This window comes from Megachile rotundata, chromosome 16, assembly GCF_050947335.1.
Source record: "Megachile rotundata isolate GNS110a chromosome 16, iyMegRotu1, whole genome shotgun sequence".
NCBI classification, from domain to species: domain Eukaryota; kingdom Metazoa; phylum Arthropoda; class Insecta; order Hymenoptera; family Megachilidae; genus Megachile; species Megachile rotundata.
This window is the reverse complement of record NC_134998.1, coordinates 1,514,382-1,530,108: the sequence shown is the minus strand read 5'-3', so window position 1 is coordinate 1,530,108 and position 15,727 is coordinate 1,514,382. Positions and strand designations below refer to the sequence as shown.

The 15,727-nt window shown below is 47.0% G+C and overlaps 1 protein-coding gene and 1 long non-coding RNA gene across 2 annotated transcripts in view; both read right to left on the bottom strand.

Moving 5' to 3' along the window:
• Nucleotides 1-3,070, bottom strand: part of LOC143265998 (uncharacterized) — a 105,541-nt gene extending 102,471 nt beyond the window's left edge. Inside the window, exon 1 of the long non-coding RNA XR_013040889.1 lies at nucleotides 2,583-3,070. This is a non-coding gene — a long non-coding RNA (uncharacterized LOC143265998). The remainder of the gene's footprint in view (nucleotides 1-2,582) is intronic.
• Nucleotides 3,071-6,636: 3,566 nt separating this feature from the next.
• On the bottom strand, nucleotides 6,637-7,676 carry LOC143266091 (uncharacterized). Its single transcript, XM_076541704.1, has 2 exons — nucleotides 6,887-7,676; nucleotides 6,637-6,782 (listed from the first exon to the last, which is right to left on the bottom strand). Exons 1-2 carry the CDS (start codon nucleotides 7,674-7,676, stop codon nucleotides 6,637-6,639), a joined length of 936 nt encoding a protein of 311 aa, XP_076397819.1.
• Between the last annotated feature and the right edge of the window lie 8,051 nt (nucleotides 7,677-15,727).

The window sequence follows — 15,727 nt, the reverse complement described above, 5'->3', positions numbered from 1 at the left end:
TTCAAAACGCGGTACAAACGAACCCTTTGAGGTACAAACGAAAGTAAAGGTGGTACAAACCTCTAGAGACGAATAGGAAACAGCACCCCCAAGAAGATTTAAAAAATTCCCAAAATTGACGAAGTTACCTCTAGGGGAATTTTTTTCAAAACGCGGTGCAAACGAACCCTTTGAGGTACAAACGAAAGTAAAGGTGGTACAAACCTCTAGAGACGAATAGGAAACAGCACCCCCAAGAAGATTTAAAAAATTCCCAAAATTGACGAAGTTACCTCTAGGGGAATTTTTTTCAAAACGCGGTACAAACGAACCCTTTGAGGTACAAACGAAAGTAAAGGTGGTACAAACCTCTAGAGACGAATAGGAAACACCACCCCCAAGAAGATTTAAAAAATTCCCAAAATTGACGAAGTTACCTCTAGGGGAATTTTTTTCAAAAGGCGGTACAAACGAACCCTTTGAGGTACAAACGAAAGTAAAGGTGGTACAAACCTCTAGAGACGAATAGGAAACAGCACCCCCAAGAAGATTTAAAAAATTCCCAAAATTGACGAAGTTACCTCTAGGGGATTTTTTTCAAAAGGCGGTACAAACGAACCCTTTGAGGTACAAACGAAAGTAAAGGTGGTACAAACCTCTAGAGACGAATAGGAAACAGCACCCCCAAGAAGATTTAAAAAATTCCCAAAATTGACGAAGTTACCTCTAGGGGATTTTTTTCAAAAGGCGGTACAAACGAACCCTTTGAGGTACAAACGAAAGTAAAGGTGGTACAAACCTCTAGAGACGAATAGGAAACAGCACCCCCAAGAAGATTTAAAAAATTCCCAAAATTGACGAAGTTACCTCTAGGGGAATTTTTTTCAAAACGCGGTGCAAACGAACCCTTTGAGGTACAAACGAAAGTAAAGGTGGTACAAACCTCTAGAGACGAATAGGAAACAGCACCTCCAAGAAGATTTAAAAAATTCCCAAAATTGACGAAGTTACCTCTAGGGGAATTTTTTTCAAAAGGCGGTACAAACGAACCCTTTGAGGTACAAACGAAAGTAAAGGTGGTACAAACCTCTAGAGACGAATAGGAAACAGCACCCCCAAGATTTGAAAAATTCCCAAACTTGACGTAGTTACCTCTAAGGGATTTTTTCAAAACGCGGTACAAACGAACCCTTTAAGGTACAAACGAAAGTAAAAGTGGCACAAACGGGTACAAACGAATAGGAAACAGCACCCGCAAGAAGATTTGAAATATCTCAAAAAATGGCGAAGTTATCCCTTGGGGGTACTTTCGAAAGACGGTACAAACGCAACCCCTTTTGGTACAAACGAAAGTGAGGGTGGTACAAACCTCTACGGCGTCCCTTTTTATGATGGCTTTGAAAGAAAGAAAAAATGTTAAAGTGGGATGCTGGAGTAACTTTTCACCCCTTAGGGTACAAACGAAATGAAAGGTGGTATAAACGGGTACAAACGAAGCTGAATACGATACAATTGAAAGAAATAAAATTTTTGAAAGTCGGCTGCTAAGTTCAGGTACGTGATTTAGAAAATACTGAGTTGTTGTACACGATCTCGTCTTGAGGACACCCCCGTTAGCATGGCTGTTTAGGGCACTTAGACCCAGCAAAGTTTCCTTGAGGAAGGGGAAATGCAATGACAAAAGGCACATGGCCTGTGTCGATCGTTCGTCAATTTCCATTTTTCTAACATTCAGAAACAAATTATACGCCTATATCAATTATCTCAAACAGACTACATAATTATGCTGTCATAATCTTTATTAATTAACAAGCTATTTGTAAAAATAAAAATACACGGTCCGCAGCGATTACAGGGTATTTGGGTACTAGTGGGCATATTTTCAAATAGTGGTAGCTACAACGATATTGATCAATATTTTCTTTTACTAAAAAGTTGGTTGAAGCTTAGTTTTTGATGAATTATTAACACTTTAACGACCGGCGACACCAACGTGGTACCATAGGCACGCCAGTCGTTGTTGGCCGGTGACACTTACGTGGTGTCATTGATAGGCTGTCGTTATTGGTCGTTGACTCCCACGTGGTGTCAAAAATATTGCCGGCTCATGGCGACGTTTCACTGCGCAAAGATGCGGTCGTGAAAGTGTTAATGAAAAACACATGCCTAGGTGCAAGAGCAATGAGTTCAAATGTGACAATTAATTATCGTTGTGAACAAGCGCCTTTGCGCCTAAACAGTGTAATTGTTTAATAGGATGCCTTTATGTTAAAATTTAGTTAAATAATAAATAGAGCAATTAAAAATGTTTAGTTATTCATTGACCGTTTATAAGGGATAAATTAATTATTTATTATTCGTGCAAACCTAGGGAATTAAGTTTCTTCGGTACTTGTATTCGTTTTCGGAAGGAATAAATAATAAAATATCGAAAATTGCTGGCGCTTGTTACAAAGTTGTGAAACAACAAATTCGCACATTTTGAAGGAAAAATAACTTTTGTATTCAGCAGCAACGATTTTACGTTTGACGATTTACAAATGTATTAATCCCTATTACTTTAAATTCATAAAACATGTAGAAATAATTTAAATCAGACTTACCTATGGTTTAAAAATAATCCTGCTTTAGTGAAAATGTGTAATTGGGTAGTTGTGCTGATCTTAACCGTTTATAAAAAAAAGATACACACTGCATAATAGCTGTTACCACGGCTAGGTCGATTAACTCATTTTACTTCTCGTTCCATTATAACAGTTTACTGTCACTTTACACTAATTACCTAATTTATTAACCATAGAAAAAGAACATAATTGAAAGCGCGTGGACGACTATTCATTATTAACGATTTCTTACTTTCTTTACGATGTTGAACATTGGACGCTATGTCCTCAACTGCCGATCGCAACGCGGTTAACGTCTACGACGTAAAGGAAACACGTGCGGGCTTCTACGCCGCGACATTGGGAAGAGAGAGAAAGACGATTTAAGGGGGGCATGCCGATCGTGTTACGATCGCCAATTTAGGACAAAACGTTCGAAGAGCAACGGTAACGAGAAAAAAATTATCGCTAAAGTTATTTTTGGATAACCGTTTACATGTTTTCGTTTGTTTATCCATCGGTATTACATTTGGAAGTTATTTGAGGTGAATGCTTTACGTTTGTTTCACTGTGGCCATGTTGTTTCTCTACATTAGTATCTGTCTCAATCTTGTACATTGGAAAACTTGATTTTATTAAACATATGGTATTTATTGTTGTCCAAAAAAACATAATTACCCTGTGGTGAAGTCTACTAATAAGTGCTGTATTCGTAAAAGCTTCATTTTTGCAATCATCGAGCCTCGGTCGAATTTACGATATCGACTCTTGCAATATCGCATATACGTGCATGATTCTGTTCGACGAGTCAATTTCGTAAAGACTGTGAAACTCGATGATTGCAAGAATGAAGTTTTTACGAGTATAGTACTCATCAGTAAACTTTACCACAGGGGATGGTCATGTATTTTTGGACAGCAATGAATACTGTATGTTTAATAAATTCGAATTTTTGAAGGTGCAGCATCGAGACAGATATTGCAAACAAACAAAATGGCCGTAAACAAATAAGTGTGAATCTAGCTTAATTAATAAACTAGTCAGAATAAAAGAAAAAATCGGAATGAGTTAATTTATATAAAATGGGTTAAATACAAATTGTATTAATTTACAGATTGAATTTATAGAATACTAGGGGGCTCCGCCCCCTGGCCGCTTCGCGGCCCTACCCCCGAGGCGCTTCGCGCCTATTTCGTGTGCATGCTCTACCGGAATATTTTTATGTTTAAATCATACTCTATAATATAAAACCATCATACTCTATATCATACTCTATAATATAAAATCGTAACGTAACGCGTAACGCGTAACGCTGTCACGGTTATATTGTATTCTATCATTCTATCATTCTCTATCATACTCTTTATAGTACAAAATCATAACGCAACGGTGCTACGCGTTACGCTGTCACGGTTAGGTTAGGTTAGGTTAGGTTAGGTTAGGTTTAGGTTAGGTTACATCTGTCACAGTCATACTGTACTCTATAGTACAAAATCATAACGTAACTGTCTCACGCGTAACTTTATCATACTTACTAACCTTTTTTTTTTTTTATCGTGGGGAAAATCTTCGAAAGATACACCGCACCCCTTGGGGATGGTGCGGGGTTATGCGGGATTTTTACCCGCTAAAAACGCCACGGCAACCTTCTCTATCTGGGGGCGCTCCGGGACCTTTGGGTACTACTTTCCGGTGCGCCCCCTCTCTTGCACCTTGGTGCCCTCCTCCGGGGGGTCTAATGGACCCCCCATTGACACCATTCTCTTAGCGGCCAGCTCCGGGAGGTCGCGCCCAGAGCCGGCCCCACCGCGGACCGCATGCAATGGCGTCTGGGGCCCCAACCCCAGACGCCTGCGGCCCCGACGGGTCTGCTTGACTGCAGACCCGTCCTTTCGCCCTCCCAATTCGTGGGAGGGCCAGGCTGCGGCCAGCGCAGCCTACCACCTTCTCATAAGGGGGCGTTCTAGCCACGGCGGCCACGGGAGCTGCCCCGTGCCGCCGTACGCCCCCTTCTTCTCCCGCGGGCGGGAGCGCGACCTCGACGCTCGCGCTCCCGCTCCGCCGCCTCCTTTTGCGACATAACAACTTCGCAAAAGGAGGCGAAAGCTGTCCATGACCTCTCGCTGGCAAGGATTTCGCGTACGACCGTTGCCAGCGAGAGGTCCCAACCAACGTGGCACCGGAGTGCCACGCGATGCCCCGCGAACGCGGGGCAGTCCTGTAATGTATGCTGGGCATCGTCATACCCAGCATCGCAGTGGTGACAGCAGGGTGTCTCCTCTTTTCCAATCCGCCACAGATACCCACCGAAGCATCCATGTCCGGTGAGTACCTGGGTCATCCGGTAGGTTATCCTTCCGAAGCCGCGATCCCGCCATTCACTTAAAACTGGCAGGACCGCCCCGACGGCGCGCTGTTCGGCGCAGCGACGTATCAGGTCGCCGCGCCAATTTGTGAGCGCGAACCGTCGGGCCTGGCGTTGCAGCGCCTCCACTTCCGACTCTAACCGGGGCACCCCCTCCCGACGGAGATCACGGAGACGCCAGAAAACTCTGGCATCTCCCTCCGCCATGTAGTGGAAGGGGATATACCCAGCTAGAGCCATCGCCGCCCCATACGATACCGTGCGGTACCCTCTGATCGACCTGATGGCCAGCCTGCGCTGGACCTTGCCCAGCAATTTTATGCTGGGCGGGCTGGCCATCAGGTCGTTGGCCCATATGGGCGAGCCATATAGGGCCATCGACCGCACGATACCTGCGTAGAGGCGGCGTACCCTCTCGTCAGGGCCCCCCAAGTTTGGAAGGAGGCGGCCTAATGCCGCCGCCGTTCTCTCCAAACGGGGGGCCAAGAGCTGGAAGTGGCGCTCAAACCGCCAGTGGCTGTCCAGGTGGAGACCGAGATACCTCAATCCGCCTCCAACCTGAACGTACTCATCACCTAACCGGATGAACGACTGGGGTGGTGCCTCTACACCTGGCGGGCAAAACCACATGGCTTCTGTTTTGCCCGCCGACACCTCCAAGCCCAGTCGCCGGATAGCAGAGGAGACTGCTGCCACCGCAACTTCCGCGTGGCGGATGGTCTCGATCCAGGTCCGCCCGGTCGCAAGCACATACGTGTCATCGGCATAACACGTAAGTCTGGCGCCGGGCGGAAGGGAAACCCGCAGTGCCGCGTCGTACCCTACATTCCAAAGGAATGGTCCCAAGACTGCCCCCTGGGGTACGCCGCGGTCCACCGATCTCCGGTGCATCTCCCCGTCCCGACCCGGGTACTCGATCCACCTGTCCCGCAGGTAGTCACCAATTACCGCCCTCAGATAGGAAGGCACCTCATGGTAGACGAGGGCCTCCCTAATCCTCCCCCAGGGCAGGGTGTTAAAAGCATTCTTGATGTCTAAAGAGACACCAAGTGCTACCCCACCCTGGGAGGTGGCCGACTCCGCGAGGGATCGCACGCGATGTATCGCGTCGATGGTACTGCGACCCTCGCGGAAGCCATACTGGCAGTCGGCCAAATCGGGACCACCGCAGGACAAGTGCCTGGAGAGGCGGGCAACGAGAATTCGCTCGAATAACTTGCCCACCTCATCCAGGAGCACTATAGGCCGGAACGAGGAGGGAGAATTGGCGGGCTTCCCTTCTTTCCTGATCAAGACCATCCTTCCCACCTTCCATTGGGACGGAAACCGCCCCGACCGCAGGCAACTGTCAAACAGCCGCCGCAGTCGGGGCCCGAGGACGCTCAAGGCCTTTGCCCAGACGCGGCCGGGTATGCCATCGGGGCCCGGAGCTGTGTTCCGGGCCGCCATGCGTGCAATACCCGCCGTAAGTTCCTCCTCCGTGACCCCCATGTCGTCGGAACAGATAATCGGGTCCGACGAGGCAGGAGGCGGTGGCTCGTCATCCCTGGGAAACAAGGTGTCCACCACCTCCGCCAAGAACTGGGGGTCAAACTCTCCGTGAGTGGGGGCGCCCATGGTCGAAGCTTATCCATGACCATTTTGTATGGGCGCCCCCACGCATCCTTCTTCAAGGAGAGGAGGAACTCATCATACGCCTGGGATTTGGCCTCCCTGATGGCTGCCTGAAGGGACACCGCAAGCGTGCGGTACGTCCCATACAGGATCTCTTCCCTCGCCGCATCGCGTTGCCGCCTCCGGCGGGAGCGCTGGAACTGGCGACGGGCGTGGTGGCACTCTGTGCGCATTTGCGCAATTTCGTCCGTCCACCAGTACGCAGCCCGCCGGCGGAAACCGCCAGCCCGGGGCATGGAACCGTCACAGATCGCTGTTAACGTACCCCGGAACCAGTCGGCCTCCTCATCCACATCGGCAACCGGCCCAGCCGGAAATTCCGGCCAGGCCGCGGCGAGGGACGCAACCATCAGGGCGTCCTCGTCTAGGCGCTTAAGCGCCCATCTCCGCGGTGGTGCGGCCCTTAGGCGGCGACAGGTGGCGGAGACATCCATTCGGATATAGAGGTGGTCACTTAAAGTCTCCACCTCCTCCGCCGCCCTCCAACCGGACACGCGCTGCGCCGCAGAGGGCGTCGCCCATGAAAGGTCGACGATGGACTCCCCCTGCGGATGCACGCACGTGCTCACGGTACCCCGGTTCAACAGCCGGAGACCGTTCGCCGCCGCCCAATCGAGCACCGCCTCACCCCTCGCGTCAGTGCTGGGAGACCCCCAGGCTTGGGCCTTAGAATTAAAGTCTCCCAGCACCAGGAGCGGACGGGGAAGGCAACGCGCAATGCACGCTGACATCCCGTCCAAAAACTCCTCAAATCTCGCGAGGGTCCAGCTGGGCGGTGCATAAATGCCCACCACCGCGGTTCCGTCCCAATTCACAGCCACGAATCCTCGGCCGCGAGTGATCAATTCGCAGACCGAGGATCCGGGCAAGGTGGTCCACGCAATTGCCACGGAGCCCACATCGTCCCCAAACCAGTGCGGATGTTCGGGGACTTTATAGGGCTCCGCGGCCACGGCCAACCCTACCTGCCACTCGGCTAGGGTATGGACAAAAAGATCCTGAGCCCTAGCCGAGTGGTTCAGGTTGGCCTGGAGTATACAGCCCTTAGGAGCCATTACTTCTCCACCTCCATTGCCCCCTCCAAGGCGTCGCTACCCTGCTCACTTACGGGCGGATCTGCATTAGCCGAGGGGGCAGAAGCTTTTTCTGGCACAGCTCTAACAGCAGCCTGCTCCTTACGGAGCTGCCTAACCCTCCGACGGGAAGATTGGGCGCACGATTTTGCGCCCAACCTATGACCCGCCGGCTTCCCCAAATCGGAGCACAGCGGACACCGGGGGGCAGCAGAGCACTGCCCCGCACGGTGACCGGTCTCACCGCACTTGTAACAGCGGTCCGACCGGTCATCGTGTCCAGTACACCGCTGCCTGACGTGACCCGCCTCTAGGCAGCGGTAGTACTGAAGTGGCCGCGTAGGCAGGGCTTCCACCCTTACCGACAGCCAACCGACGCGGATCCTCCTTGCGGCTACTATTTTGTTTAGAGCCGCAAGGGGACAACGGACCCATATGGTCCCAACACCGGAAGGAGACATCCGGACTTCACCTACCCGAATGTCTCCCTCGCTGCAACCTGCAGCTGCAGCAACTGCTTCAGTAACCTCTTTGGAAGTGACGGATGGGTCCAGGCCAACAATACGGCATTCGCCGCACTTTATCGGCCTGGCCATCCTAACCCCCGTCCCCTCGAAGACGGTCCTAAGACGCTCGGCCAAGTTGTCAGCCTTGGCCGAGCCGCCCTCTCCAGGAACCTCCAACAACATGCCGCCCGTCACCGCTTGCCGGTAACGGACGACATCAATGCCAATCTCTGCCAGCTTGACGCGTTCCCTGGCCTCCTTCATGACGTCCGCATACGTCTTGGTCCCGCCCGGTGGCACCGTAATGGACACCGCGGCGGTCCTCGGCGGACGAGGAGGCCGTTTGGAGGCCTGCTGCTTCCGGGCGACAGGCGGTGACCTTCCAGGCACCGGCTTGCTCTGGGGCGCCGAAACGGGCACAGCAGCTAGCTTTGCTGCCCTTTTCGCCCTACGCCCAACCACCATCGACCACGTCTCGGTCGTCGAAACGGGTGGCGGCGGAGGAAGCGGACAAGGCGGAGCAGGCCAATTCTGCCTACCTGCTGCATGTGTCGCAGTCCTGGGAGCAGGAACCTTGGTCATTCCTGCGACCGCTGTCGTTTTCGCTCTCGCTGTCCTCGCCTTTTTCGACGGTGCAGCGGGAGCAGCTGGAGCAGTTGGAGCAGCTGGAGCAGCTGGAGCAGCTGGAGCAGCTGGAGCAGCTGGAGGAGGCATGGCAACACCCCGCTGCCCAGCACCCAGCGGAGGCCTGAGAGCTGCGGCGGGCAACAGCCTCTCCTGGAGCGCCACCATCTTCCTCTCGACGAGGCGCTCCATCAGATCCATAAAACGCTCCATGTCCCACTCCGTCGATGGTAATGGAGTGGGTGGAGGAGGAATTACCGAGGGCGACTCGGTAACTTCCCGCGGAGCCTCCGACGAGGGGACCACTACCGGCACGCGAGGAGACGGACGTTCCACAACGTCCATTGACTTCAGTGCGGGAGGAGTCCGCTCACGTGCCGGCACATCTGTTGATGGAGGCACCTCAGCAATGCCGCCAGCGCGCAGCTTAAGGGCGTCTACCTCTCGACGAAGTGCCTTCAAGTCCCTCCTCGTCTCCTCCAACTGCAGGTCCCTCTCACGGACCTTCTGGTGCAGAAGGATGTTCTCCCTTTCCAACTGCGATGCATCACCCGCTGTCCGGGCCCGTCTATATCCATGCATCGTTGCCGCCTGAAGGTATCGTGTGTTTTCCCTGATCAGGCGCACATACGTGCCCTTCAAATTCTTTGAATTTGCGGCTATTTTTTCAAGCGTGCGCGCACACTCAATCGCATCTGCCACAATTTCAGCGTCCATACGTCCGTCCAGCACCCGGAGGATATCATCTACCTCCGATAGCGGCAGTGCACCTCGACAAGGGGGACGCGAGTTCACCTCAGGATCGAGGACAGCCATCTCCTCCCTGGACTCGGTCTCCTTACGATGCGCCTCGAGCAGTCTCCTCTTCGCATCTGCCGAGTTTTGGAACTGCCCTGGTGTAAGGGGCTTGGTGCGCTTCCGTGACGTCATGCGGCCCGTTGACGCTACCGAGCAGACAGAGTAGTCCAATTCTTCTCCACTGTCCACTTGGCCCATTCCGGCGGCTGGCGAAGCATCCAGTCGCTGCTGACGGGATCGAGATCGGCTTCTATCGACTCTCGACAGCCGCACGCTTGGATGCCCAAACTCCCGCCCCCGCAGTGCGGCAGACACTGTGTGAGGGGGACTGGCGCCCTCTCCCCCAGTCAGACGTCCACTGGATGAAGAGGGACCAGGATCATTTTCCGCACTCAGGGGGCGTGCCCCGTCATCCCCCAGAGATGGGCAAGGGGAGGTAGCCGCCCGGCGGCTGGCACGAAGCCTCGCCATCCTCCTCGTCAACACAGTGGTTTCGGAGGCCGTTGAATCCATCGAACCTCTCCTACTTCCAGCCTGTGTCATTCCTGGGGTTCCTGGAGCCGCGCCGGTGATCTGCGCGCTCTCCACACTAACCCGCACCTCCTCCTTCTCTTCACGCTGCGACTGCCCATGAAGGCAAGCCGCAGAATCCTCCACCGTACTCGTCATCGTTTGTTTTATGTTTATATTCTCCATACCATTCCCACGAGTGGGGTCGGAAAAAATGTCCACCCGGGCAGAGCCGCCATACCCGGGTAAGCCTACTTACTCGGGGAGGTCGGCAGGTACCCCCGAGGGACCGTTAGAGACTGCCCAGTTTAACGTCCCGGCAGCCATGCAACTCTCGGCACGGTTGTCCTGCACACCTTAGTTTGGGACGTCCCCCCGAACCCCAATCGCCCCCTTTTCGATCCTCCGTGCGAGCCTGTCCGGCATGGTAGTACCTGCCAGGGTCCGAAGACCCCGCCGACATAGCCTCGACACATCATCGGACCTACTTCGGGAACGACCCCCTTTTATGCGGACTCATACCGCAGGCAGGGGCTACCGTGGCCGTATTCCGCCCCGCGACCACACAGCGGATTTTTTATAGAGGTTTACTCCTCGCGGGGCCAGCCGGTTAAAGCAAGCCTCCCGTTCCTGCGAAACATGACCACAGGCTTACGGTGTGAGCATGAGCCCCCCCAAACTGGGGGACCCGCCGTTCTCCCGTTAGCATAGAGGCCCTCGGACTTGGGTAGCCAATCACTGAAGCGATCGACTACCAAAGGCGCAGTTCCTCTATCCCAGCGAACACCACGTGGAGGTGGGAGATCCGACTTGTGCCACCCCGGCACCAGTTCGTCCGCCATACTTACTAACCTAACCTAACCTAACCTAACCTAACCTAACCGTGACAGCTTTATGCGTGACACCGTTACGTTATGATTTTGTACTATAAAGAGTATGATAGAGAATGATAGAATGATAGAATACAATATAACCGTGACAGCGTTACGCGTTACGCGTTACGTTACGATTTTATATTATAGAGTATGATTTATAGAATATATACACATACAGTGGCTCACGAAAGTATTCGAACGCTTACATATGCAAACTTGAATGGCCGAAATAATATACATTCTAGCAATTTACTAAAACAAGTAGATGTCAATAAGAAGATGGAAGCCTTAAGATTATGCCAGTAAAATTTGAAAAAGATTCAATAACGTAAAGAGGAGTTATGATACATTTATTAGAAACAGTCGTTGTCTTGCCGTCGAAACGTATAGACGTGTTTACGGTATAGCTCACTTAAAGGTGTACTAGTGTGTTCCGACAGTAAACAGTATAGGTGTTTGCGGCTTTTGTATATAGCGGCGGTATCGCCAGCGAGCAAAAACATGGTTCATGCGATCGAGCCGTTTAAAATAACCCGTAACGGTGAAAATTACACTCTAAAACAAAGGCAAAGCGAGGACACAGAACAAAACAACAATTGGGAAAATGTTACGCAAACTAAAAAACGTATAAAATAATTTTAAGAAAAAAATACACCGACTTCGAAATGCACTAAAAAGTATAAAATAATTTCTATTTCCTAATGAAGTAATTTCTATTTCATTCAATCATATAATTACGTAACAGATATGAATGAAACCTATTTACTCGTTAGGTAGTATATTAAATACATTTCAATCTTTTCGGAGGCGGCGCATAATAATAAGGGAACATATCCTACTCCGACACGCTGATTTTGATGAAACTTATGTGAGATATAGTTCTTAAAAAAATATTTGGCTATTGCTGAAAATGGCCCTCGAAGTTGGGGGTGGAAATCATATTTTTGGAAACATCTCCGGAATTAAAGAAGATAATTTGTTTCGTGATCACCTTTTCCGACGAGTTTTCTCAAGTCGGTTGATCGATTCTCGGATCGCTAATTCTATCCTAGCGAGGATACGGAGCACAGGATGTTTAGGCAGAGTCACGTGAAGTTGTTAGAATAAAATAAAGATATAAATTTAAACGTTCACAAAATGATTTATTAAACACTTCACACGCACGCTCACCCCGGGACAATGGACAATTATAACGATAATACAAACTGGTTGAAATACTCGGAAAAGCGATTGAAATTTAGGTTGAAAATTGCTAAGACGTTTGCTTCCGCTAAAGGTTCACAAGGATCTGAATTTTAAAATCGGAACGGTAATCGTTTGAAACTTCGATCCGATCGATGGCGTTGCGATAGGACTAATTCCGTGCGGGAGGGATTAGCGCCTGTACGCAGCGGCGTAATAGGGCTCAGAAGTACCTAGGTCTATTATTATTATCTTTATTTCGGAACATAATTGGATTATTTTTTTTGTAAATTGTTGGTCTTTTAATACGCAATTTTTGTGCGAAAAAAAATTTCAATAAACTTTATTTGTTTAAATAATATTTTGAAAATTTACAATTTTTGCACTAAATGTTGATTTATTTTTTTGCAACTCCGTGTACGTAAACTATAGACAAAAATAGGGGATACGTGTTTTTGGAATTTGTTGTTTGTTGCAATGTTTATTAGATATATATAATACTGCTTTTATACTTTTACAGGCGTAAAGACTTCATTCTAAATAAAATATTTAGAACTTTTGGAAACATTGGGAGTTTTTAAGAAACTGAGAAAATAAAAATAAATTAAATTATTTTTTAACAATATTGGCCATAAAAGCCTATATTCCTTACGGCGGTGATTGTAACCGCGTCACGCTCATACCTGCGATGCTTACAATAATTGTTCAGAAATCAATTAACAGCATATGAAGAGGTATAAAATCGCTAAAATAATGTAAAAGATTGTAAAAATAATGATATTTTTAATAAAACTGCTGATTGCCCCTCTTCACAGGAGGTGATGTTAAATTATATATCTAATAAACGTTGCAACAAACAACAAATTCCAAAAACACGTATCGCCTATTTTTGTCCATAGTTTACGTACACGGAGTTGCAAAAAAATAAATCAACATTTAGTGCAAAAATTTAAACAAAAATTGTAAATGTTAAAAATATTATTTAAACAAATAAAGTTTATTGAAATTTTTTTCGCACAAAAATTGTCTATTAAAAGACCAACAATTTACAAAAAAAAGAATCCAATTATCTTCTTTAATTCCGGAGATATTTCCAAAAATATGATTTCCACCCCCAACTTCGAGGGCTATTTTCACCCCTTCAATATGCACGATTGCCGTTAAAAATAAATACGTGTCAAATATTTTCTTGAGAACTATCTTTCACATAAGTTTCATTAAAATCGGCGTGTCGCGGTTCGATATGTTTCCTTGTGAATGAAATTACTCCTGAATGTTATGGCCTCTACTCTCGATGTATTCCATGCATACAAACATTGTGTATGCTTATAGAAGGGAATAAAGATAATTTACGGCGAAGTTCATGAAGCCGAATGTAGATCAAGTTGCACGCACACTTGACATATTTTCAATTCTGCTTTTCTCGAAGACAGAACCTCATATGAAAAAATGTTATTCTACATTTTCGACTTATTTTTTTTATTATATATAGAACCACTTCCTTTCAGATTGTACCTTCAGTTACGGGACACACTGTATATTTTTCAAGTATATCTTGTAGAGTCATCATTTTCATACATACTTTAGTATTTTCAACTTCGCTATATTGTAAAGTTGATGTAAATACTTCGAATGCTAATATTAGCAATATAGAGAAATTTTAAGATAGATTTTTAATTATTAGTGATTGGCAAGAAATTAGACTCACTTGATTCAAATTTCTCGTTCGTTTGCACAATGAATTTAAAGGGACATTTTCGAAACATCAAAGATGCCGCCCGTAATGCCGCTTCTTGTTGTATACCTACTTTTTGCCTAGGTCTTCTCGACTTTCGATGTCGTGCTCTCAGCGAACTGGTTCGAGAAAAATGTTGATGAAGTTTCATAAACTATGTTTTACAGTCAACCGTTTTTCTTCGATGCAATTTTCTGACTGCCGAACTTCCGAAACACATTGACAGCTCATTTGCAACTCGTTCTGTCAATCAACTTTTCAACGACTCGCGCACCCAATAATAGTATATCCTGTATCGTTTATTTTAGTATTTTAAAGTTTAAGTTTTTTTTAGAAATGTAAATATCACATTTATTCCTGATAATTTTCATTTCAATTAAAGAGTAAAAATAAATATATGTATTGAGAGCCATTGGGTCTATAATAAAAAAAAGCCTTAACTCCACAGTCAATGGATCTCAGGCCATGTTTAAATCTACGGGTCAATTGTGCAGACCCAGACAGTTATTTCCCCTCATCAAGTAGGCGCCAGTTTTTCTATGCGTTTTAAAAAAGTCTTTCATTCTTTTAGTTCGATTCTTGAACCGTGCAAACAGCCTTCCAAGTCGTTTTAATAAATTCATTTATTTTTAAACATACTTAGTTTCTACTTTATTTAAATAAATAATCACTCCATATTTCAATAATTCCCAATTGTAACGTAGGCAAACCATTCACAGTTTACTGTATTTTATAGCTCAGATATTTTTCCACATAAAATTACTGAAGGGACGCAATGCATCTCCTGACAAGATGATATATTTGTGTGGCCAATACAAGTTTGGCACCCACAATTAATTCTTTTGTAGATCAAGCGCACCTTCTTACATTCTAAATTAACCCTTCCTCTTATTCATCATTATGCAAATAAAATTCACCTCTCTGCAGTTCAAATTCACTTTTCCGTAAATCAAATTCATCCTCTTATTACAGTTTTTCAACAAATTTGTTTTTCTCTGCTATTTTAACAAAAAGATATCTGATGTAAAGTTAAAATTTCGAAAAAAAACTTTGATTGTATGGAATAATAGTTAACACTTAGTCAATTGAATGTAAAAATCTTGCCGTTTTACGGTTAGGATATGGAACACGTAATAGGCCAAGGCTCAGGTTACACTATGCGTTTTCCCGCAGCACTGAAAACGAATGTAATTTAACCGAAAGGCTTTATGACGCGACACTGCTACGATTTCAATGCAGTCAATCTCGCTTGAATAGACAATACTTTCAAAGAAAAAAAATGTAGTAAAACTGCTTGAGTGACGGTAAAGAAACCTGTATAAGATTTGTACAGTACTGAACTTGTAATAAATAGGATGAATGGTGGGAGAGCCTCTGGTCGGACGACGATGTATAAACAGAGTGAGGAATGTGAGTCGAATAGTCGAAATTGGCAAGTTTGGAAGAAGCGAGCGTGCGAACAAAGAATCGGCGAGCGTGTCAATGAGCGGAGTGCAGATTTTTGTATGTTTGCCTATTGTAATGGTTGGATGGGGACTGTGAGAAGTACTTTTATTTTGTATAAACCTTACAGTTAATTTTCTTCAGAAGTGGGATAAACCAGAAAAATAGATCAATTTTGGTTATAATTTGAAATTTTTTCTTCACGTGTCCTTTTCTTTTGACTCTAAAGTGCAAACACTGTTGTATTTAAGTTTCTTTTAACGAAAAAGTGAGTGTTTTAAACGAATTATTCGCCTTCGATCATGAGTATCGACGAAAGTAACAGTCGACTTATTTCGAAAGTGAAATACCGTTGATCGA